General features: G+C 37.1%; 1 protein-coding gene across 5 annotated transcripts in view; it reads right to left on the bottom strand.

Moving 5' to 3' along the window:
• HMCN1 (hemicentin 1) overlaps window positions 1–26,260 on the bottom strand; it is a 465,592-nt gene that overhangs the window by 161,766 nt on the left and 277,566 nt on the right. For all 5 annotated transcript variants that reach the window (XM_087439017.1, XM_004424923.3, XM_087439001.1 and 2 more), the window contains 4 exons: window positions 25,052–25,175; window positions 2,536–2,637; window positions 984–1,160; window positions 103–254 (listed from right to left, as the gene is read on the bottom strand). In XM_087439017.1, the coding sequence (XP_087295143.1) occupies window positions 103–254; window positions 984–1,160; window positions 2,536–2,637; window positions 25,052–25,175 (555 nt within the window). The remainder of the gene's footprint in view (window positions 1–102; window positions 255–983; window positions 1,161–2,535; window positions 2,638–25,051; window positions 25,176–26,260) is intronic.

Below are 26,260 nucleotides of genomic sequence, written 5' to 3'. Positions count from 1 at the left end.
TTGTGACTCCTTATTCTCCAAATCTCTTTAACGGCTTTACTGTTTGTACTTCCTATATTGAATAACCTGTATTGATTTCACCTAATGAATCACAGACAGTACCTGTATCCCATTAGCGAAACTAGAGACAGGGCTCCCATCTTTCAACCACGTCAGACTTGGGGCAGGGATACCTCTGGCTTCACATTCTAACCTCACCAAGTTATTGACCACCACTGCTACCATGTTATCACTGCCAGAAATCGACGGGGGCACTGAAAGGAATAAAAAAATAAATAAAAGTAAGATGTGTTAATATCACAGAATACTTCATATCAAAATGATGAAAACTACATGTAAAATCCACAGTAATATGTTTTTACATGTGCATTTTGGGTGTGTGTGTGTGGTTTTGTTTTTTTTTTGGTAAGTTTTTCACATCTCTTATTTGAGATTCTAATCACAGCTATCCTGTGAGGTAAGTAGGGCAATTATCATTTTCTCCATTTTACAGATGAGGAAAAGAGGGTTTCGCTACTTTGTTTAGGAAATCCAGTTTTTAATGCCAGAGTGGATTTTTATTTCTTGATTTCCAGGCTTGAGTGTGTGTGTGTGTCTCCCTTCACTGTATCCACTCTAGTATGTTAACTACCAATTCCTCTTAAAAGCAATATTAGAGATAATAACTTGGAAACATTTCTTTGACTAATACCTATGATTCTGATAGACAATATTTACAAACAGGACTATTGTCATTAGCTGATAAGATCGTTGATGATTATTTCAACAACTCATCTAAAGCAAACAAGTCAGGCAGCATGTGAAAATAGAGCGTTTTAATAGGAATCAGGAAACAAAAAAGTTTATCAGCTTTAGAACACTGCTCCCTTAAATAAAAAGGACAATAACACACTGTTAAATTTTACACTAGAATTTTATAGAAGCACTTAACCATTTTGCATGCTTCTCTACCCCAGGATGAATCTAGGAGAAGGAGTACTAACCATGGACCTGCAGACTGTAAAATAACTCTGTAGCTCCAGCTGAGTTGATGGCCACACATTTATATATGCCAGCATCTGCGATCTGGGCGCTTTCAATATCAATGATCTGTCCTCTGTTCAAGAAAGTCACACTGGCGGAACCTGAGAGTGGACGATTATCTTTGTACCACGTAATAGCTGCAAGGGGAAGAGGAGAAGCCCATCTATTTAAAATTTTTCTTTTAAAAGCTCAATATATATACTAAATTGGAGCTTAACGAAAATAGTAACAATTGCTTTATTCTTATGCTCATCATTCGAGGTTAATCTGTTTAAATCTCTCTTTAGGGTTGATTTTTAGGAGGAGGTAACCCTAAGAAAAACTTGAATAGCCAAGCCAACATAAGAGACCTGAAACAAATTTATAAAAATAATACTTTTTATTATCTCTAATGTATTGACATTGTTTTTTTTTTTTTTCCGGGGAAGATCAGCCCTGAGCTAACATCCATGCCAATCCTCCTCTTTTTGCTGAGGAAGACCGGCTCTGAGCTAACATCTATTGCCAGTCCTCCTCCTTTTTTTCCCCAAAGCCCCCAGCAGATAGTTGTATGTCATAGTTGCACATCCTTCTCGTTGCTATATGTGGGACGCTGCCTCAGCATGGCCAGAGAAGCGGTGCATCAGTGCGCCCCCAGGATCCGAACCCGGGATGCCAGTAGCGGAGAGCACACACTTAACCGCTAAGCCACGGGGCCAGCCCTGTATTGATACTGTTTGATGGCAAAGTTTTACCCAATTCTACTTCTTTTTGTTGTTATAGTCCTCTCATCTATAAAAATTTTGTCTACACATCTAATCAAAACCAAACACTATACACACTATTAACCTCAAAAAATTTAGGAGCCAGCCTGGTGGCGTGGTGGTGAAGTTCACACGCTCCGCTTCGGGCGGCCCGGGGTTCACAAGTTCGAATCCCAGGTGCAGACCTATGCACCGCTCACCAGGCCATGCTATGGCAGCGTCCCACATACAAAATAGAGGAAGATGGGCACAGATGTTAGCTCAGGGCCAGTCTTCCTCAGCAAAAGGAGGAAGATTGGCAACAGATGTTAGCTAAGGGCCAATCTTCCTCACCAAAAACAAAAAATTTATATTATTATTGATTCATCTGAATAACTTGCCAGGGGTGACCACCAAAACAAAAGAATAGTCTCATCAAATGACAGATTTATAAAGATAATCAATTTGGACTAGATAAAAATATATTTTTCAACATAAATGTATATAAAATATCACTGTGGGTTTTGTGGTCACATAAGGAGAACAAGACACTTAGTTATTCACATATTTTTGCATTGTTTAAATGGGTAAATTATTTCACGTAGTTAAAAGCTATGAAAATTCAAAAATATCATCCACCTAATGATACCCTTATCAATGTTTTATTCTTGAAACGTATTCTATAATCTTTCCTTTATTAGTAATTGCCATATTATGCTCATAAATAGATTTAGCTATTTCCAGAAATTTTAAAATGTTGATAAGTTACAGAGTCCACAAGTGAACATACCAGGCACGGGATTTCCAACTGCCTTACACTCCAGCTGTATGGGGTTGTTCACCACCACAGTCTCATTCAGCATCTTCCCTGCATCCTCCAGACTAGGTGGTTCTGTAAGAAGACCAAACAGATAATTAATTCACATAAATAAGGTATTTAACCTGAAATGGTTTGTTCAGTGGGAATTTTGGAATGAGCACTTATTTCCTTCTTTCACATATATACACTGATATATTTGGAATAAAACTAAAAGTATATGATTTAAGTAGAATTGAAGAATAGGATGAAAAAAGATCTTAATAGGTTTTCTGGATCATCTATTATTATGTGCCCAGACAGGAAAATCCTTAGAATTGTAGATTAGCAGAGTAGTAAAAGAAAGTTAAAGAAGTATTGTTTTTATTCTAATTAATCTGATTGGTCTGACAATGACTTGCCTTAACAAGAAGTAATCTATTGCACTTGAAGACTTCCAGTGAAGGAGAAATCAATATTTCTCAAAATATCTGACTTTATCTTTGGACAGTGCTATCTTAAACCATTTCAAAGAAATTACAATCATTTTCTTGTTTATTATTCTTTTTCTTTTGATATAAAATTAAATTGTTGACATTACAACTAAATTGTTACTAAAATAAAAACAGAAAACTATATTTTCAACTTTAAATAATCACAGATAATGCTTTTGTATTTAATGTATTTGTAAAGTAGGAATTCAAGAAGTCTAAGAGGCATAGTGTAAAAGAAATAACAACTTGCAACAGAAATGCCCATTGTTTTCAACACTATCTCAAGGAGTATAGGAGGGATGACAGGATGAAAAAACTACAAGTAAATTAGAGATCTTGTCTTATTTGGAGAATATGCTGTAGATATGTCAGTACTTGAAGTTTATAGAAAAAATACACTTTAAAGATTTGCTAAATTTAACTCATTCAATGCACTAGAGCCCCTCACCGCCACCTCATATACAACCAAGCAATTGATCCACTAATCTAGCAAAACAGAGAAGAAGGAAAGGAGACACGGGAATAAGAAAAATGACTAGAACTAAATAAGATGGTAGAAATAAAATCAAATATATAAACCAATGGCATAAATGTGAATGAGTTCATTTTCTTGTTCAATAGACAAAGAGTTAACACTATGAGGGCTAATACTATTTTTTTTAATTAAAATATCCAAATGGATAAAAAGCACAAATAAAAAAACTACAAAAATGTTGACAATAAAGAAAGAGCTGGACAAAGGTGTATCAGGACAACAAGGATGACATCAACTTCTAACAAACTGGTATACAAAGCAAAAATCACTAAACACTACAAAGCAACAAGCTTTCTACTGAGTAAACTGTTACAATTCATGAAGAATCCATTATAATGACAATGCTTTATGCATTGAATAACAAAGCAAAAATTATTAAAATCAGAAAAATTTGAAAAATTTAAAAGTAGTATATTTTAGTACATTTTCTCAGAAATTGACCATGTAGTAAAACAAAAATAAAGTTAAATTAAGAAAGAATTTGAAAAATAAAATTACCCAACCAGATTGTGTGTGGCTGTATATATGTGTGTATGTATGTGTATTTATAGTTAACAAAGAATATATATTCTTTTCAAATGCCAATAGAATATTTTCAAAATAGACTATATAGTAGGCCACAAAAAATCTCAACAAAGCATTTATAATCACAATTTAATGAAACTATAATAAAAAAGAATAGAAATCAATAACAAAAATATAACACTCTCCACATGGGGAAAAATCTCATTAAAGAAGAAATCAAGACAAAAGTATAGGATTAGAAAAAAATAAATTAGAATGAGATTGATTAAAATTAAAACCTATGGAATGTTACTAAGCAGTATAGTACTCAAAAAAATTTTAAAACCCTAATTAATATATTAAAAACTAAAAAATAATGAAAATAAATGTTCTAAGCATTCAACTCAGATTCTAGACAACTAATAAAATAAATCAAAAAAAGTGAGGAATGAAGAAACAATAAAAGCAGAAGATAAGACCAAAGAAAACAAACAAACAACAACAACAAACAAGACAATAAAACTCAAAAGCTGGTTTTTGACAAGTTTAAAATAAAGTCTGTTTTCAGAAGCAGATGTCCTTGTGGGTCAGATCTCTGCTTTCATGGAAGTTTTTCCTGAAGACAAACCCTAGAACCCATTCCTTCACACCTGTAGTTTCTTTGCATCCATCTAATTCGTATTAACTTTTCCTGTTTGAAATGCCTAGAATGTTTCTGTCTTCTGCACTGAATTCTGATTTATAATATGATATTTAAGGACAAAATACCTTTATATATGGCTATTTGACTTTTCCAACTGGACAGGAAAAGTAATTAGTCCATGGCACATTCCTTTAAAACAGTAACTTAAATAGGGATTTGAAGCCTTCTAGATTGAAATTATAATTGAAGGCTTTGACAGACTATGTAGCTGCTGCAATAAAACAATATGGTAGGAATAAGAAATAAAAGAGCTAGGGAGTCGGTTGGCTATTGTTCACTCCACTAGAGAACTTAAAGAAAAAAGATCAGATGTCAGTAAGAAGGGCAGAGTAAGGACTCTGAAAATCCACTCCTCCATAAAAGAAACAAAAACACTGGAAAATTTGTCAAAATTAACTTTCTCAGAAATCTGAAAATTAATCAAAGACTTGCAACAATCCAAGAAGTGTTTATTCAAGAAAAATAACTAAATCTCATTAAAAACAGTGAGTTTTATGACATTTTATCTCATCTTATTCCCATCACTCTCTCCTCAGCTCAGCAGTAATCTTGAAAACAAATAGCCCTGCAACCATGGTGAAAAAGGCAGCCTAGGAGATACTGGAGGGAGCAGAATGGGTTTGGAGCTACCTAAAAGCACCATTCCTAGAAAACTGTCACTATTTGACCTGTCTGGTCCTTCCCTAGAAATCTCCACTCACAGGATGTGTCTTTATTTAGACAGACTCAGAGTTTGCTCAGTGCAAAGAATCTTTTCTCCAGGAGAATTTTAAAGTCTGTAAAAACAGGCTTTACAGAAATTGTTCAGAAAAGTCATCATATTAGTTTTCTTTTGCTTCCATAACAAATCACCTCAAACTTGGTAGTTTAAACAATATAAATCTATTTTATCTTACAGTTCCATAGATCAGAAGTCTAACACAGTCTCACCGGGTTAAAATCAAGGTCTCAGAAGGGCTCGATTCCTTTCTGCAGGCTCTAGAGGGGAATCCATTTCCTTACCTTTTCCACATTCTAAAGACACTTATATTCTTTGGCTTGTGATCCCCTTCCTCCATCTTCAAAGCCAGCAATGGGGAAGTAGGGAGGGCTCATAAGACCTTCTCAAATCCTATCATTCTGAAGTTCTGCCTGTCTCTTTCACTTTTAATAACGCTTATGATTACACCGGGTACACCTGAATAATCCAGGATAATCTCCCTGTTCTAAGGTTAGTTGATTAACAACCTTAATTCCATCTGTAATCTTAATTCCCCTTTGTCATGTAACCTAACATATTCACAGGTTCCAGAATTAGGATATGAATATTTTTGGGGGTGCCAGTATTCTACCTACTCACTAAATATATAAACAGAAGAAACAACAAAAAACGGCAACAGCAGTGACAACAACAACAACAAAAATCACAGAGAGAAGAGAATATGATATCTAGAATTGCCACATTATTTAAAATGGTTACTTTTCAACAAAAAATCATGGAACATGCGAAGAAACAAGAAAGCATAGACCATACACAGGAAGAGAAGCAGTCAATAGAAAATGTCTAGGAGGAAGCCCAGATGTTAAACTTACTAGACAAAGACTTTAAATCAGCTATTTTAATTATATTCCAAAAGCTAAAGTAAACCATGTCTAAAGAACTAAAGGAAAGTAGGAGAATGATGTCTCACTAAATAAAGAGTATCAATCAAGAGATAGAAATTATACAAAGAAGGTAAATAGAAACTCTGGAATTCAAAAGTGCAATATTTTAGTTGGAAGAAGAAAGAATCAGCAAGTTGAAGACAGGTCAATCAAGATTATCCAATTTTAGGAACAGAAAGAAAAAAGAATGAAGAAAAATGAACAGAACAGAGCCTCTGAGGCAGCTTGTGGTACAACATCAAGCATTATGCATAATGGGAGTCCCAGAGGAGAGGAGAGACGGAAGAGTGCAGAAAGAGTATTTGAAGAAATATGGATGAAACCTTCCCAAATTTGATGGAAAACATTAATCCACACATCTAAGAAACTGAATGAACTCCAACTTGGATAAACTCAAAGAAATCCACACCTAGATATATCATAATCTAACTGTTTAAAGCCAAAGCCAAAGAGAGAATATTGAAAGCATCAAGAGAAAGAAGTAACTTATCATGTACAGGAAACCTCAATAAACCCAACAGCATATTTTTCATCAAAAAACATGGAGGCCACAAGGCAGTGGGAAGACTTATTCAAAGTGCTGAAAGAAAGACTATCAACCAAGAATTCTATATCCAGCAAAACTGTCCTTTAGAAGGAGAAATTAAAACACTCCTGGAAAATCAAAAAACAGAGCATTCATTGCTAGCCCCAAGCCTTACAAGAAATACTAAAGGGAGCGCTTCAGGCTGCAAAGAAACAGCAACTCTAATACACACAAAGAGATAAAGAACATTTGTAGAGGTAACTAATAGTAAAGGCAGTAAAAATGTATATTTTGCTCATAACTCTTTTTTTCCTCTCTAATTTAAAAGACAACAGGATAAATCAATAATTATAAATCTGTATTGATGAGAACATGATGAATAAAGATGGAATTTGTAGGACAATAATAGCACAACGGAGGGGAAAGAGAAGGAGGCTATATATAGGAGCAAAGTTTTTTACTTTTTTTTTTTCTTGTGAGGAAGATCAGCCCTGAGCTAACATCCATGCCAATCCTCCTCTTTCTGCCAAGGAAGACCGGCCCTGGGCCAACATGCGTGCCCATCTTCCTCCACTTTATATGGGATGCCACCACAGCATGGCTTGACAAGCGGTGCATCGGTGCATGCCTGGGATCCGAACCTGCGAACTCTCAGGCCCCAGAAGCAGAGCGTGCTCACTTAAATGCCACGCCATCGGGCTGGCCCCAGAGCAAAGTTTTTTATACTATTGAAATTAAACTGGCATTAATCCAAAGTATAATATCATTAATTAAGACGCTAATTGTAATCCTCAGGGCAACCACTAAAAATAAACTAAAAAATATAGTAAAAGAAACAACAAGAGAAATAAAATGGTACGTAAGAAAATATTTGATACAAAAAGGCTGTAATGGAGGAACATAAAAACAAAAATGACATAATACATATAAAAACCACATAGCAAATGGCAGACATAAATCCTATTATATCAGTAATTACATTAAATGTAAATTAATTAGACACTAATCAAAAAGCAGAGACTAGCAGAATGAATTAAAAGAAAATCACCCAACTATATGTTGTCTACAAGAGACACACTTTGGAGTCAAAGACACAAATAGGTTGAAAGTAAAAGCATGGAAAAAGATATACTAGGCAAACTGAAAAAATCAAGAACTGGAGAGGCTATGCCAATATCAAACAAAATAGACTTTAAAACAAAATTGTTAATAGCAACAAAGTAAGACATTTTTAAATGATACAAAGTATCAATTCATCAAGAAGATGAAACAATTATATAGTCACATGTCATTAACAACAGGATGCATTCTGAGAAATACCTTGTTAGGCAATTTCGTCATTGTGCAAACATCATAGAGTGTACTTAGAAAAAGCTAGATGATATAGCCTACTATGCACCTAGGCTATATGGTATAGCCTATTGCTATAAACTAATAAACAATCAGAAAGAGAAATTAAGGAAACAATCCCATTTACAATTGCATCAAAAACAATAAAATACCTAGGAATAAATTTAGCCATGGAGGTGAAAGACCTGTACTCTGAAAACTATAAGAAACTGATGACACAAATAAATGGAAAGATATACTGTGCTCACAGTTTGAAAGAATTAATATTGTTAAAATGTCCATACCACCCAAAGCAATCTACAGATTCAATGCAATCCCTATCAAAATACCAACTGCATTTTTCACAGAACTAGAAAAAATAATCCTAAAATTTCTATGGAACCACAAAAGACCCTAAATAGCCAAAGAATTCTTGAGAAAGAACAAAGCAGAGGTATCACACTCCCTGATTTCAAACAACACTACAAAGCTATAGTGATGAAAACTGTATTGTACTGGCACAAAAACAGACACATAGATCAACAGAACAGAATAGAGAGCTCAGAAATAAACTCACAAATCTATGGTCAATTAATCTACGACCAAGGAGGCAAGAATATACAATGGGCAAAAGACAGTCTTTTCAATAAATGGTGTGGGGAAAACCAGACAGCTACATGCAAAAGAGTGAAGCCAGATCACTTTCTTACACTATATACAAAAAAAAAAAACACCTCAAAATGGATTAAAGACTTAAATGTAAGACCTGAAACCATAAAAATCAACAAAACATAGGCAGTCAGCTCTTTGACATTGGTCTTAGCAATATTTTCATAGATATCTCTCCTCAGACAAAGGCAACAAAAGCAAAAATAAACGGGATGACATTAAACTAAAAAGCTTTTGCAAAGCGAAAGAAACCATCAACAAAACAAAAGGGCAACCTACTGAATAGGAGAATATTTGCAAATCATATATCCAATAAGGGATTAATATCCAAAACATATAAAGAAATTGTATAACTCAATATCAAAAAAACAATCTGATTAAAAAATGGGCAGAGGATCTGAATAGATATTTTTCCAAAGACATACAGATGGCCAACAGACAAATGAAAAGATGCTCAACATCACTAAACATCAAGGAAATGTAAATCAAAACGACAATGAGATATCACCTCACACCTCTCAGAATGGATATTATCAAAAAGACAACAAATAACAAATGTTGGCAAGGAGGTAGAGAAAAGGGAACCCTCATACTCTGTTGGTGGAAATGTAAATTAGTGTAGTCACTATGGAAAACAGTGTGGAGGTTCCTCAAAAAATTAAAAATAGAACTACCATACAATCCAGCAATTCCACTTCTGGGTATTTATCCTAAGAAAATGAAAACACTAATTCAAAATGACATATGCACCTCTAGGTTCACTGCAGCATTATTTACAATAGCCAAGATATGAAAGTAACCTAAGTGCCCACTGATAGATGAATGGATAAAGAAGATGTGGTATGTGTGTATATATATATAATGTGATGTTAGCCATAAAATGAATGAAATCTTGCCATTTGTGACAATATAGATGGACTAGACAGTATTATGCTAAGTGAAATAAGTCAGACAGAGAAAGACAAATAGCGTATGATTCCACTTATATGTGAAATCTAAAAAACAAAACAAATGAATAAACAAAACAAAACAGAAACAAACTCATAGATACAAAGAACAAACTAGTGGTCACTAGAGGGGAAAGAGGTGAGTAGATGGGGGAAATAGGTGAAAGGGATTAAGAGTTACAAACTTCTGGTTATAAAATAAGTAAGTCATGAGGATATAATGTATAGCATTGAGAACATAGTCAATAATACTGTAATAACTTTGTATGGTAAGAGATGGGTACTGGACTTGCCGTGGTGATCATTTCATAATGTATATAATGTCAAAACACTATGTTGTACACCTGAAACTAATATAATGTTATATGTCAATTATACTTCAATAAAAAATAGATGTCAGGGGCCGGCCCTGTGGTGTAGTGGTTAAGTGCGCACGCTACGCTGCTGGCAGCCCGGGTTCGGATACCAGGCGCACACCAACGCACGGCTTGTCGGGCCATGCTGTGGCGGTGTCCCACATAAAGTGAAAGAAGATGGGCACGGATGTTAGCTCAGGGCCAGGCTTCCTCAGCAAAAAGAGGAGGATTGGCATGGATGTTAGCTCAGGGCTCATCTTCCTCACAAAAAAAAAAAAAGATCTCAAATCAATAACCTAACATTCTACCTTAAGAAATCAGAAAAAAAGAACAGTAAACTAAACCCAAATAAGCAGAAAGAAGGAAAATATAAAAATTAGAGCATAAATAAAATAGACAATAGAAAAACAGAGAAAATCAACAAAAGCAAAACCTCGTTTTTGGAAAAGATCAACAAAATGGACAAAATTTTAGTAGACTGGACCAAGACAAAACAAAAGAGAGAAGACCAAATTACTACACTCAGGAATGAAAGAGGGGTCACTGCTACCAATGTTACAAAATTAAAAAGGACTATAAGGGAATATTATAAACAATCGTCTGCCCACAAATTAGATAACTGAGATGAAGTAAATAATTTCTTAGAAAGACACAAACTACTGAAACCGACTCAAGAAGAAGTAGAAAATCTGAACAGACATATAAAAACAAAGAAATTGCATGAGTAATCAAAAAACTTTCCACAAAGAAAATGTTAGGCACACATGGCTTATTGGTGAATTCTACCAAACATTTAAGAACTAACATGAATCCTTTACAAAGTTTTTCAAAATATAGCAAAGAGGGAAGACTTCTCAAATCATTCTAATAGGTCAGTTTTACCATGATAACAAAACCAACAGAGACAGCCAATAAAAAGAAACTACAGACCAATATCCTTTATGAAGACAGACACAAAAATGATCAACAAAATACTAGTAAGGTGAATCCAGCAACATATAAAACAGATTATGCACCATGACTAAGAAGGTTTTATCCTAGGATGGCAGGGTTGGTTTAACATATGAAAATTAATCAATATAATCAAGACAGTGTGGTACTCAAAAATTAACTTGAAATGGATTAAAGACTTGAAACCACAAAACTCCTAGAAGAAAACATAGGAAAAAGCTCTTTGACATTGGTCTTGGGAATGATTTCTGGGATATGACACCAAAAGTACAGACGACAAAAGCAAAACAAAGAAGTAGGACTAAATGAAACTAAAAATCTTTTGCACAGCAAAGGAAACCACCAACAAAAGAAAAAGGCAACCTACTGAATGGGAGAAGATATTTGCAAATCATATATCCAATAAGAGATTAATATCCAAAACACATAAAGAACTCATACAACTCAATATCAAAAAAACAATCCAATTAAAAAACGGGCAAACAATCTGAATAGACATTTTTTCCACAGAAGACATACAAATGGCCAACTGGTACAAGAAAAGGTGCTCAGCATCACTTTTCATCAGAGAAATGCAAATTAAAACCACAGTGAGATATCACCTCACACCTGTTAGGATGGTTACTATAAAAAATATAAGACATAACAAGTGTTGGCAAGGATGTGGAGGAAAGGGAACCCCTGTACATTGTAGGTGGGAATGTATATTGGTGCAGCCACTATGGAAAACAGTATCTAGCTTCCTCAAAAAATTAAAACTAGAACTACCATATAATTCAGCAATGCCATTTCTGGGTATATATCTGAAGGAAATGAAATCAATATCTCAAAGAGATAGCTGCATTTCCACGTACACTGCAGTATTATTCACAATAGCCAAGAAAGGGAAACAGCCTAAGTGTCCACCAATAGATTAATGGATAAAGATATGTTTTATATATATATATGTTTTATACATATATATGTGTGTGTGCATGTGTGTGTGTGTGTGTGTGTATACACACTTATACACTTAATGGAATATTATTCAGCCATGAGAAAAAAGGAAATCCTGCCACTGGAAACAACATGGATGAACCTACAGGACATTATGCTAAGTGAAATAAGCCAGACAGAGAAAGACAAATACTGTGTGATCTCATTTATATGTAGAATTTCAAAAAACTCAAGCTCACAGAAACAAAGAGTGGAATGGTGGTTACCAGGGGCTAGGTACGGTGGAGGTGGGAGAGATGGGGAGATGCTGGCCAGAGGGTACAAGCCTTTATTTATAAGACGAATAAGTTCTGGGGATCTAACAGACAGCATGGTGACCATAGTTAATAAAACTGTATTGCTAAGAGAGTAGATCTTAAGTGCTCTCACCACACAAAGAAGAAAAGGTATCTATGTGAGGTGATGGATGTGTTAACTAATCTGATTGTAGTAATCATTTCACAAAGTATACATATATTAAATCATCACATTGCACACTTTAAATATATACAATTTTATTTGTCAATTATTCCTCAATAAAGCTGGGAGGAGGAGGGAGTCAAGATGGCGGCGTAGGCAGACCCTGAGCTCACCTCCTCCCGTGGACACAGCCAATTTACAACTACTCGTGGAAAAATTACCCCTGAGACATAACTGAAAACTGGATAAGAGGAACTCCTGCAGCAGCGGACAGTCCTAGCTGGGGTAGAAGAGGCAGAGACTCCCTTCTGGAGAGGAAAAACACCGCCGTCACAAGCCGCCAGCTTCACGGCCGCCGGGAGCAGCTCACAGGTACCCAGCCTCCCTGGAGGCGCGGGGCCCTGAGCCGGGGAGCGCCCCCGCTGGGGGCATTTTGTGGACCCAGCACAATCGAGACCAGCGGCATAATATCTGACTGTGCCTGCTACTAAAGCATTGGGGAACACCCCCAGAAAACCCGGTTCACAAAGAAACTAAAACTGGCTCTTAAAGGGTCCGCGCACAAAGTCACCCGTTCCAGAAAGCATCCTAAAATTACCAGAAAGAAAGGTGCACAGTGCTTCGGTGACAAGAGACTCACCTAATAGGCCCTGAGTGCATCTCGGTGAGGGGTGAGACCTCTCCAGGGACTGGGACATTGGCGGCGGCCATTGTTGTGGCCTGGTGTGAGCATGCTGACACAGACGCCATTGGAGTTCTCCCTGAGGCCTGCTAGCCCAGGGTCTGCTCCACCCGCTAGAGCACCGATTTAATCCAGCTCAGCCAGGGCAGGCAGCCCACCCTAGAGACTGGCCCCACCCAACAACAAGCCCTCAGGCAACGTGTGGGCCTGCATAGATTCGTGATTGGATTCTCTGCAGCCTGGCAACTGAGCCGACTTGAGCGGGCAGGGTGTGCACAAGGAGCGGGTGAAGAGTGTGAGGCGGTGGCAGAGTGTGTGGGGCTCCCGCCGTGGAGAGACTGGGTCCACTTGGGGAGGTCGGGGCGCTCACACGGGGCAGGACTATGTTGACTGTGTGTGTGGACCTGTGGGCAACAGGGCTTGTCAGCTGCAGAAGACTTGTGCTTCTCAAAGACCCACATAGGAGGTTTGCCCCACCTTCCAAAGCCTGAAACAATTGGGTGCTCCTGTGCCTGAGGCCAGCCCCACCCAGCTGCAATCCTCAGAGAGCTGACAAGAGACCTAATAGGCTAGAGGCTTACAGCAATTGTAAGGCCCTGAGCCTAACAACCTGCCACACTGGGGGCCTACTCACTTAAAAGAAATACTGCAACACAAATGTGGTATTAGAACTTACAGCCAACTGTGCTGGGGCTCCCCACACCTGATAAAGAGACTGAAGGGCCCACAACAACTACAAGCAACTGAGTATTACAACAGCTGGCCAGGAGCATAACTCAGCCTCCCTGGGCACCTATAGGGAGAGCTAACAGGCCACAATAGAGGGACACACGTAGCCCACATAGGGGCCACCCCTGGAACATTGAGAACTGAGGGAAGCACACTGGAAGCCTCCTAAGGCATCACATACATAAGGTCACCTATCCAAGAGCAGGAGACGTAGCTGACCTACCTAAGACATAGACACAAGCACAAGGAAAGAGGCAAAATGAGGAGGCAAAAGAATACATTCCAAGTAAGGGAACAGGACAAAACCCCAGAAAAGGAACTAAGTGAAACAGAAATGAGCAACCTACCTGACAGAGAGTTCAAACTAAGAGTGTTAAGGATGCTCACTGATCTGGGGAGAAGAATAGATGAACTCAGTGAGAATGTCAACAAAGAAATGGAAGATATAAAAAAGAACCAATCAGAAATGAAGAATACAATACTGGAAATGAAAAATTCATTAGAGGGACTCAAAAGCAGAGTAGAGGATACAGAAGAACGGATCTGTGAGCTGGAAGAAAGACTAGAAGAAATTACCCAAGGTGAACAGGTAAAAGAGAAAAGAATTAAAAAGAGTGAGGACAGTCTAAGGGACCTCTGGGACAACATCAAGCGCACTAACATCCGTGTTATAGGTGTCCCGGAAGGAGAAGAGCGAGACAAGGGGCCAGAAAATCTATTTCAAGAAATAATAGATGAAAACTTCCCTAACCTAAGGAAGGAAACAGACATCCAGGTACAGGAATCACAGAGAGCCCCAAACAAGATAAACCCAAAGAGGCCCACACCAAGACACATCATAATCAAAATGTCCAGAATCAAAGATAAAGAGAGAATCCTAAAAGCTGCAAGAGAATGTCAAGTTACATACAAAGGAAACCCCATAAGGCTATCAGCTGACTTCTCAGCAGAAACCTTACAGGCTAGAAGAGAATGGCACAATATATTTAAAGTGGTAAAAGGAAAAAACTTACAGCCAAGAATACTCTACCCAGCAAGGTTATCATTCAAAATGGAAGGAGAGATCAAAATTTTCCCAGATAAGCAAAAATTAAAGGAGTTTGTCACCAAGAAACCAGTGCTACAAGAAATGTTAAAGGGACTGATTTAAGGGGAAAAGAGAAGACCACAAATAGGAAAAATTATCTTTTTCCATGATTAGAACGTAATGGATACAAATGCACAAAAAAGAGGTTAGATATGATATCAAAAACATAAAAGGAGGGAGGAGGGGAGTTAAAGAGTACAACTTTCAGACAGAGGTCAAACTAAAGTGACCATCAATTCTGTATAGAAGAAGTAAGGAACAGAGAAGGACTACTAAAACACTGAGAAAAAAAAAAAAAAAGATAAAAAAAGGCAGTAAGTACATACTTATCAATAGCTACTTTAAACGTCAATGGACTAAATGCTCCAATTAAAAGGCATAGGGTGGCTGACTGGATCAAAAAACAAGACCCATATATATGCTGCATACAAGAGACACACTTCAGACCTAAAGACACTCACAAACTGAAAGTGAAGGGATGGAAAAAGATACTCCATGCAAATGGCAATGAAAAGAAAGCTGGGGTAGCAGTACTCATATCAGACAAAATAGACTTTAAAACAAAAACTGTAAAAAGAGACAAAGAAGGGCATTACATAATGATCAAGGGAACAATCCAACAAGAGGGTATAACACTTGTAAATATCTATGCACCCAATGTAGGTGCACCTAAATATATAAAGCAATTATTAACAGACATAAAAAGAGAAATAGACAGTAACACAATAATAGTAGGGGACTTTAACACTCCACTTACACCAACGGATAGATCATCCAAACAGAGGATCAATAAGGAAACATTGGCCTTAAACGACATACTAGAACAGATGGACCTAGTAGATATATACAGAGCATTCCATCCAAAAACCGAAGAATACACGTTCTTTTCAAATGCACATGGAACATTCTCCAGGATTGATCACATATTAGGCCACAAAACAAGTCTCCATAAATTTAAGAAGATTGAAATAATACCAAGCATCTTTTCTGACCACAACGGTATGAAACTAGAAATCAACTATAGGAAGAAAATCAGAAAAGCCACAAATACATGGAGATTAAACAAAATGCTACTGAACAACGACTGGGTTAACGAAGAAATCAAAGAAGAAATCAAAAAATACCTGGAGACAAATGAAAATGAAAATACTACATGCCAGAATTTATGGGATACAGCAAAAGCAGTTCTAAGAGGGAAGTATATAGCGATACAGGCCTATCTCAACAAACAAGAAAAATCTCAAATAAACAATTTAACAATGCACCTAAAAGAACTGGAAAAAGAAGAACAAACAAAGCCCAAAATCAGTAGAAAAGGGAAATAATAAAAATCAGAGCAGAAATAAATGAAATAGAGACCAAAAAAACAATAGAAAAATTAATAAAACCAAGAGCTGGTTCTTTGAAAAGATCAACAAAATAGACAAACCTTTAGCTAGACTCACCAAGAAAAAAAGAGAGAAGGCACAAATAAGTAAAATCAGAAATGAAAGAGGAGAGGTTACAACAGACACCTCAGAAATACAAAAGATTATAAGAGAATACTATGAAAAGCTATATGCCAACCAGTTCGACAATCTGGAAGAAATGGATAAATTCTTAGAATCATACAACCTTCCAAAACTGGATCAAGAAGAAGTAGAGAATTTGAATAGACCAATCACCAGTAAGGAGATCAAAACAGTAATCAAAAACCTCCCCAAAAATAAAAGTCCAGGACCAGACGGCTTCCCTGGTGAATTCTACCAAACATTCAAAGAAGACTTAATACCTATCCTTCTCAAACTCTTCCAAAAAATTGAGGAGGGGGGGAAGCTCCCTAACTCATTCTACGAAGCTGACATTACCCTGATACCAAAACCAGACAAGGACAACACAAAAAAAGAAAATTACAGGCCCATATCACTGATGAACATCGATGCGAAAATCCTCAACAAAATACTAGCAAATCGCATACAACAATACGTTAAAAAGATTATACACCATGATCAAGTGGGATTTATTCCAGGTATGCAGGGATGGTTTAACATTCGCAAATCAATCAACGTAATACACCACATTAATAAAATGAAGAACAAAAATCACATGATCATCTCAATAGATGCAGAGAAAGCATTTGACAAGATACAGCATCCATTTATGAGAAAAACTCTGAATAAAATGGGTATAGAAGGAAAGTACCTCAACATAATAAAGACCATATATGAGAAACCCACAGCTAATATCATCCTCAATGGTGAAAAACTGAAAGCTATCCCTCTAAGAACAGGAACCAGACAAGGATGCCCACTGTCACCACTTCTATTTAACATAGTATTGGAAGTCCTAGCCAGAGCAATCAGGCAAGAGAAAGAAATAAAAGGGATCCAAATTGGAAAGGAAGAAGTGAAACTGTCACTATTTGCAGATGACATGATTTTGTATATAGAAAACCCTAAAGAATCCACCAGAAAACTTTTAGAAGTAATAAACGAATATGGTAAAGTTGCAGGATACAAAATCAACATACAAAAATCAGTTGCATTTCTATACACTAACAACAAAGTAGCAGAAAGAGAAATTAAGAATACCATCCCATTTACAATTGCAACAAAAAGAATAAAATACCTAGGAATAAACTTAACCAAAGAGGTGAAAGATCTGTACACTGAAAACTATAAAACATTTCTGAAAGAAATTGAAGAAGACACAAAGAAATGGAAAGATATTCCGTGCTCTTGGATTGGAAGAATTAACATAGTTAAGATGTCCATACTTCCTAAAGCCATCTATAGATTCATGCAATCCCTATCAAAGTTCCAACAACATTTTTCACAGAAATAGAACAAAGAATCCTAAAATTTATATGGAACAACAAAAGACCCCGAATAGCTAAAGGAATCCTGAGAAAAAGAACAAAGCTGGAGGTATCACACTCCCTGATTTCAAAATATACTACAAAGCTATAGTAACCAAAACAGCATGGTACTGGCACAAAAACAGACACACAGATCAATGGAATAGAATCGAAAGCCCAGAAATAAACCCACACATCTATGGACAGCTAATCTTTGACAAAGGAGCCAAGAACATACAATGGGGAAAAGAAAGTCTCTTCAACAAATGGTGTTGGGAAAACTGGATAGCCACATGCAAAAATGAAAGTAGACCCTTACCTTACACCATGCACAAAAATTAACTCCAAATGGATTAAAGACTTGAATGTAAGACCTGAAACTATGAAACTTCTAGAAGAAAACATAGGCAGTACGCTCTTCCACATCGGTCTTAGCAACATCTTTTCAAACACCACATCTGACCGGGCAAGAGAAACGATAGAAAAAATAAACAAATGGGACTACATCAAACTAAAAAGCTTCTGCACAGCAAAGGAAACCATCAACAAAACGAAAAGACAACCTAACAATTGGGAGAAGATATTTGCAAACCATACATCTGATAAGGGCTTAATCTCCAAAATATATAAAGAACTCATGCATCTCAACAACAAAAAAACTACCAACCCAATTAAAAACTGGGCAAAAGACCTGAACAGACATTTCTCCAAAGAAGATATACAGATGGCCAACAGACACATGAAAAGATGTTCAAAATCACTAACTATCAGGGAAATGCAAATCAAAACTACAATGAGATATCACCTCACGCCCGTCAGAATGGCTATAATTAACAAGACAGAAAACAATATGTGTTGGAGAGGATGTGGAGAGAAGGGAACTCTCATACACTGCTGGTGGGAGTGCAAACTGGTGCAGCCACTATGGAAAACAGTATGGAGATTCCTCAAAAAATCAAGGATAGAACTACCATATGATCCAGCTATTCCACTGTTGGGTATTTATCCAAAGAACTTGAAAACACCAATTTGCAAAGGTACATGCACCCCTGTTTTCATTGCAGCATTATTCACAATAGCCAAGACTTGGAAGCAACCTAAGTGCCCATCAAGGGACGAATGGATAAAGAAGCTGTGGTATATATACACAATGGAATACTACTCAGCCATAAGAAACGATGAAATCCAGCCATTTGTGACAACATGGATGGACATTGAGGGTATAATGCAAAGTGAAATAAGTCAGAGGGAGAAGGTCAAATACCGTATGATTTCCTTCATTAAGTAGTAGATAATAACAACAATAAACAAACACATAGGGACAGAGATTGGATTGGTGGTTACCAGAGGGGAAGGGGGGAGGGAGGAGGGTGAAGGGGATGATTCGGTACATGTGTGTGGTGATGGGTTGTAATTGGTATTTTGGTGGTGAACATGATGTGGTCCATGCAGAAATAGAAGTACAATGATGTACACCTGAAATTTTTACAATGTTATAAACCAATGTTACTGCAATAAACAAAAAATTAAAAAAAAATAAAATAAAATAAAAAAATAAAGCTGGGAGGAAAAGGAGTAAAAAAAGACAATGTGGTACTGGTATAAGAATAAACATTTAGGCAATGAAATAGAATTGAGATTACAGAAATAAACCCTTATATCTACAGTCAAATGATTTTCAACAAGAGTACCACGTCCATTAAATGGGGAGAGAATAGTGTCAGCAAAACAAATGGTGCTGAGACATTTGTAGGTAAAAATTAAATACAAATATAAATTCTATTATTCTCTTCCAGCACTTAAATGGATAGTCTTGCAATTCTGAATTTAGGCGAACACTGTTCTAGACAGAAGCATTAGTGAGGTAACAAGATCTTTCGTAAACAATAAGATGTCTGCATACTCCAAGCAAGAGGTTGAATTCTATTCAACTTGTTGGGTTTTTTCCTCTATTTTTCCTTCTTACAAAAGCTGCATGCGCATATCACGCCAAAACCACAATATCTTCTTCTGGACATATTGTGGGCTAGATTTCGCCTATTACTTTCTTTAATCACTCAAAGGCATGAATCGACTTTTTCAAATCCTGGTTAAATTTGAATTAATACGTAACTGATCTAAAAGTGATTTGGGTGAGTTAATCCTCCCTAACCACAAAAATTACAATATAGTGAGTAATAAATTCATCAATACTGAGAAAATAGTAGAGTCCTGAACTGAAGTTATCCATTAAAAAAGAAAAAAAAAGTTCCCCACAATATTCCCAAGTCTCCTTTAGGGCACAAGAGAGCTATTAAGCAAAACACAGAAACGATACAGAAACCTTTTTTAAGTGAGTGTTAGCAGATGTTAGCCAAGCAAATACTTTAAAATAATAAAATTAAATTAAGGAGTGCTCTACTAATGTTTTCAGCAGGCAACTAATACAGACCCAAGACAGTTCCTGGCCAACAGAAAAGGCAGCAGGACTTTAGATATATTTGTTAAAATGTTGGTGCAGTGAGAACCGCCAAAAGCCAAACACATGTTTGGCTAAAAAAGTCGTTAAGCTACCATTTATGGATGATAACGAGGAACAGGGCACCAGGCTAAGCTTCTCAGGTGTAATCTTTCATTTAATCTTCACAACAACCTCCATGATTATGGTATTATCATTATCCTTCCCATTTTACAGATGAGAAAACTGAGCTTTTAACAAATTAACTTCTAAGCCCACTGTCCTACAGATATTACTGGGCAGTATAGAGACCCAAATTCAAAGCCCATGCTTTTAACCACAAAGTTCTACTTTTGGATGCTTCACCTTGGTTACTATTTCCTAGGAAATAATTAAGTGCAGATAAAATGAATGCTTGAGCCATTAGACCCCAAATACTCATCTGTTTGTGGAAACATCTGTCTCACTTGGCAAATATCTGATGTTTAGACATAATTTCATAGTTTGGTCTAGAGAATTAGAACTTCCAGATTATGAAACTTGGATGATCAAAAAGGACCACCTACCGAGAGCCTCTGCCTTCTCTAATAGACAGAACTCACCCTGGAAAACCCAGGGGATCATGAGAATGTTCCTCTTCTCATGCTCATGACTTGGTCTTCTAGTCTAGGACACCACGCACCCTTACTTCACCTTTTGGAAACACTTTCTTCCATGCCTGAGAAGAACGGAAGCATCTGTAATCTTTCTTATAAGAAAGGAAAATATTAAACAATTGGAAAGCTGAGTTTCTTAGGATTGAATGCTTCTGGATCACAAATGTAGTAAATACTCATGTGCTAAATGTGTTATCCCATCAATAAAGATTGGGATTAAAACAAATCCTAACTTAAAAGGCAACTATAGGATTGATTAAATAAAATAAACTAAATTAAATGATAATTCCTTCCCTATAGACTTTTCAATGTCCTTCTTAATATACAGCACTAGAATTAGATACAGTACTTCAGAAGCATTCAGATAGCAACAGTATAACAGGGCTAATTGCTCTCCTGTTCTTCATACTAAAAGCTTCTATCACTGACTTCTAAGATTGATTAGCTTTACTATGAAATTGAATTATCATATCTATAGTAATTGGAGAAAGTCATTAACATCTCAAGTATTTCAATGTGTGGTTTTTTTTTTAGCCACTCTTCTCCCACCCTATTCTTATGTGGTTTTTCACATCAGATTAACTTGTCATTTTAACCTCTGGGGTCTTTTTTGAAATCTATCACTAACAATCCCTTAGAAATTCCTACACTTTTTAAAATATCTCCAATTCTCACTTAAGTTATTAATACAAGGATTGAAGAGGACAGAATCAAATTTGGAGTTATTTGCATCCAATGTGACGTTGCTGTCATAAGTACGAATATGATATGCCAGCTTTCTGTCCAGATTCCTGTAACATGCACTTAGCCAACTACTTCCTCCAGGTTGATCATGATCAGTACTAGATTAGAAGTTCCCTTCATCATTTATTCTCCCTTTAGGTTGATGAACTGTTATCTAGACAAGTCAAGATCATATTAGATGAAACATTTTTAGCTACTACTGTATATTACCTCTATTCTACTTGAGATTCACATCAGGAAGATTGTTTTATATTCTCCAACTGATTTGGTAGTTTTTTGTTTTTTGTGAGGAGATCAGCCCTGTGCTAACATCTGCCAATCCTCCTCTTTTTTTGCTGAGGAAGACTGGCCCTGGGCTAACATCCCTGCCCATCTTCCTCCACTTTATATGGGACGCCGCCACAGCATGGCTTGACAGGCAGTGCGTCAGTGTGCGCCCAGGATCCGAACCGGCGAACCCCGGGCCACCACAGCGGAGTGCGTGCACTTAACCACTTGTGCCACCAGGCTGGCCCTGATTTGGTAGTTTTTAATAAATCCTTACAATGACTAACTTTCTGTTTCTCTTTCTTTTCACATTAACTCAGATGTCATCCAGCTTGCTCCTCCTCTCTCTCATGATTTTCCATGTAGGTATACACTAATTGCATCCCCTGCTAACATACATTTTGTTACCATATTCAGACTATAGGTTTATAGACTTAGGTATTGATTCTACTTTTTCTCTTCTCTTGTTGTTGGAGGAGGTAATCAAGAAGATGTGATCGCCAGTTGACCCTCGAGCCGGACCCCGGCATTTGGAGGCTCCTCACTCCTTCTCCTGTTATTGGAATGTAAGCTTTGTCTACCATTTCCACAATGGAGCTGTTCCAAGGACATAGCCTTGAGAGAATAAGCTGTTGTTGAGACCATCTGGATGGTATATGTGACTGAATCCCATTAACGCCTCTATATAAACTTTTAAGATTCCGGTGGCCAGATGTGGAAATCTACTTGTCTTGTGGCTTCCCAAGACCAGCCTCATATGTAAGTTCCCTTGCTTATTAAACCTGTCACAAATCTGGAGTGGTCTGCCTCTTTCTGTGGTCTCTCCTTGCCCTCCATGTACAGGAGCCAGTTTGCGAACCAACAGTTGTTGCTCTGTATTTGATGGGAGACTTGATTTCTTTCGTGGCCTTCTGGTTTTCAGTCATTCTTGACTACACTGGCAAGTCTCAAGGCCAGTCTTTAGAGTCTGGGCCAATGTTTCTCCAAGTAATGGCACATGATGACTTACATCAGAGATGCTGTTTCAAGAGACCTGGGACTGGGCCCAGGAAGCTGTATTTTTAACATGCAATATGTAGGATTTTTATGAACACTGAAATTTGGAAGCCCCAAACACTGAAGTTTGGTTCTTGCCAGTTCTGGAGACATACACCCTGTTCTTCATTATAGAGTGTTCATTTAAGTATTTCAAGCCAATCTAGAGAATAAAAACCTCTAACCCCGGAGAGAGTAGAAGTGGGTGATATTTTACCCCTAACACCTCTAAACCTCAAAAGAATTCTGCAAGTCAGATACTCAGAGAAATCAAATGGTTTGTTCAAGGTTACACAGTTGCTCATGGTTAGCACAGAATTTAAACCAAAGTTGGCCTGACTCCAGTGCCTGAGATGACCGTAACATATCACGCTATTCCTCTTAACCATTTTCTCTTAGCCAACCATGGAGACCAGATAAGGACCGAAACCGATGGAAGGGAGAAAATAAACGGCCTGCACAAGGAGAAGAGAAGGAGCCTCAGGGTAGCACAATTGGGAAAGGAGAGCAAGCCCACCCCCAGCATACTCTTGGATGGAAGTAGAGGTCTGAATATATGCTGGAGACAGCTGCCAAAGAGCACCAGGGAGAGACAGAAGGCCTTATGAGGAACAAGGTAAATTCAAGACAACTTAAGGGACAGCAGGGTCAGACTGTCCCCAAACCCTAAAGCATGGTGAGCCAATTCTAAGATGGTTATACTCAGTTACTGGTCTTTAAGTCAATTACTCAGTGAAAAAATAAAGGTCCTCTTAAGGAACAGGGTTTGTATGTATGACATCCGTAAGTTAGGAGTTCATATTTGGGGAACTGGGGGAAGAATAAATTGGGTTATTGGAAACATTTAGGGAACTGATGATTTGAATCTTTTAATTGGTTGATTTATTTTATTTTTTTTTTAATTTTATTTATTTTAGTTTTTTCCCCCCCATAGCCCCAGTAGATAGTTGTATGTCATAGCTGCACATTTCTTCTAGTTGCTGTATGTGGGACACGGTCTCAGCATGGCCAGAGAAGCGGTGCGTTGGTGCACGCCTGGGATTGAACCCGGGCCGCCAGCAGCAGACCGCACACACTTAACCGCTAAGCCACGGAGCCGGTCCTTAATTGGTTGATTTAAATCAAAGAAAATAGGTAAAGAAGTAGATTAGAAGAATTCAATGTCCAATTTAAATTTTTTCATTTATTATTTACTCTTTCATTTGTTAAATATTTATTGACTGCCCATTATATACTTGGAATTAAGCTAGATGCTGGGAAATTCTTCTAGGTTAAATTGTTCAGTAAATGTGGAGTGAATATATGAATGAATGGCATGAATAAATGAATGAATACAAGGTTTAACAAGCAATCACATGAATTATAGAAAATGAATAACGTGTACAGGGCAATCTTGGATAGCTCTCTGCAAATATGCTTGGCTGAATTAGCAAAGTCACGCCTACAACTCTTGGCCCTTTCTGATGAGTCTCCAGAGATCTGAAGTCTTACATTCAAGGTCAGGTAGCCTTTCAAGTTTACTGTGAAGCTGTAATACTCATGAGACATTTCATGCCACCCAGACTTTTTATTAAAGTACATGAGAGAAGATCCTGAGTCAAGGATAGCTTCTACTCACAAAATCCCGCTTATAGGCAGGCAAGAAAATCAGACAATGCTATGGAACAACCCTGAAACTTCTGTCTTTTCTACACAAGTTATCTGCAGAAAGTAGTTAGAATTCAAATAATTTAAAACACAGGATAGTGTGTTCATTTATTTATGAGCTCTAGCACATCTTATTTGACAACCTGAAAAGTGAAGATCTTAACTAGAGCAATTATAATTACAATAATGTAAAAACAGTTATCTAGGTTTTTTTCCATACAGACTAAAATAAACACTTGTTTCTTTTACACTGCAATTCAATAAAATGAGCCCACTATGTTAAAAAAAAAAAAAGCGATAGTAATATTCTTTTATTAAGACGTGGAAATGACATTACCATGCACATGTAGTTGAATGTGCTGTTGTGTTTCTCCAGCCGCATTGGTAGCCACACATGTGTATCTGCCAGCATCTTCCATCAAGGCTTTGGCAATTTGTAGAACTCGACCAGAAGACTGTATCTAATTGGGAGCAGAAAGCATGGCAGCATTTTGTACTTTACACTTGGATTTGAAAATTTTTGCTGAGATAGACAAACTCCTTTAAATTTATAATATCTAATTATATTTTTATGCCAATATCTTAATTAACTCTTGATAGATTAGAGCCAGATCACTTCATCAGGCACAAGAAAATAGACTAATTCGATTGAAAAGCTCTTCTCATTCATTGGAAAACACAAAATCAAGTAACCTAAGGCCAGCCTGCTGATATAGTCACAAAACTTCACTGAACAAAAGACTTGAGCACTGAACTCTGAGGTATGTGCTGAAAATTTAAGCTATGTGAAAAAACACAGTCACATTTATATAACACTTCATAAATAGCTTTAAAACAACAATCTTTTTTTATTAAATGGTCACGGGGGCCAGAAAAACAATAAAAATTATAAAAAACGTGTAATGGGAAATGCAGATAAATTTCTTCCTGTTTTTCCTTATTTCCCTCTTAAACGCAATGCAACTGGCCTCCAGCATTTTGGAACTGGTGATTCAGCAGTTACTCCTTGAAACTGATTATTTCAGAGGAGGTTACAAGTAACTTCCGATCACAATGTCCGGCAGCCCATGTAGTAAGCTCATACTCTGTTTCACCATCTACAACATTTGGCATTGTTGACTACCTACTTCTTGAATCCCTCCGCTCTCTGTGTGTTGAAGATACAGCGCACCCTCAGTTCCCATTCTCTGACTTTCTTAGGAGGCTCCTTTACAGCGTCTGCTTCCTCCTCCTGTCCCATAAACACGATACTTAGCTTTCTGATAGTTTGCATCCAAATCTATGGCTTCAGTGATGAATCTTGCCCAGACTCCTAAATTTACAGTTTTGGCCTCAACTTCTTTCCTGAGCTCTACACTCCTGGTTCCAGCCATCTGCTGGACAGGTTAGCACAGGAAATGTAACATATCCAAAACAAGGCTTATAACAGTTTCCTGGTATCTCTAAATCCACTTCTCATTGCACATTTCCAGGCTTGTTTCATGCCACCCTCTATTCTCCCAGTCATCCGCGTTTCAGAACCCACTTTGACTTTCCTATTAATTAT

This window comes from Ceratotherium simum, chromosome 2 (genome assembly GCF_057802395.1).
Source record: "Ceratotherium simum simum isolate JZ-2026a chromosome 2, ASM5780239v1, whole genome shotgun sequence".
Classification (NCBI taxonomy): domain Eukaryota; kingdom Metazoa; phylum Chordata; class Mammalia; order Perissodactyla; family Rhinocerotidae; genus Ceratotherium; species Ceratotherium simum.
The sequence above is the reverse complement of the archived record's forward strand: the minus strand, read 5'-3'. Positions and strand labels throughout refer to the sequence as shown.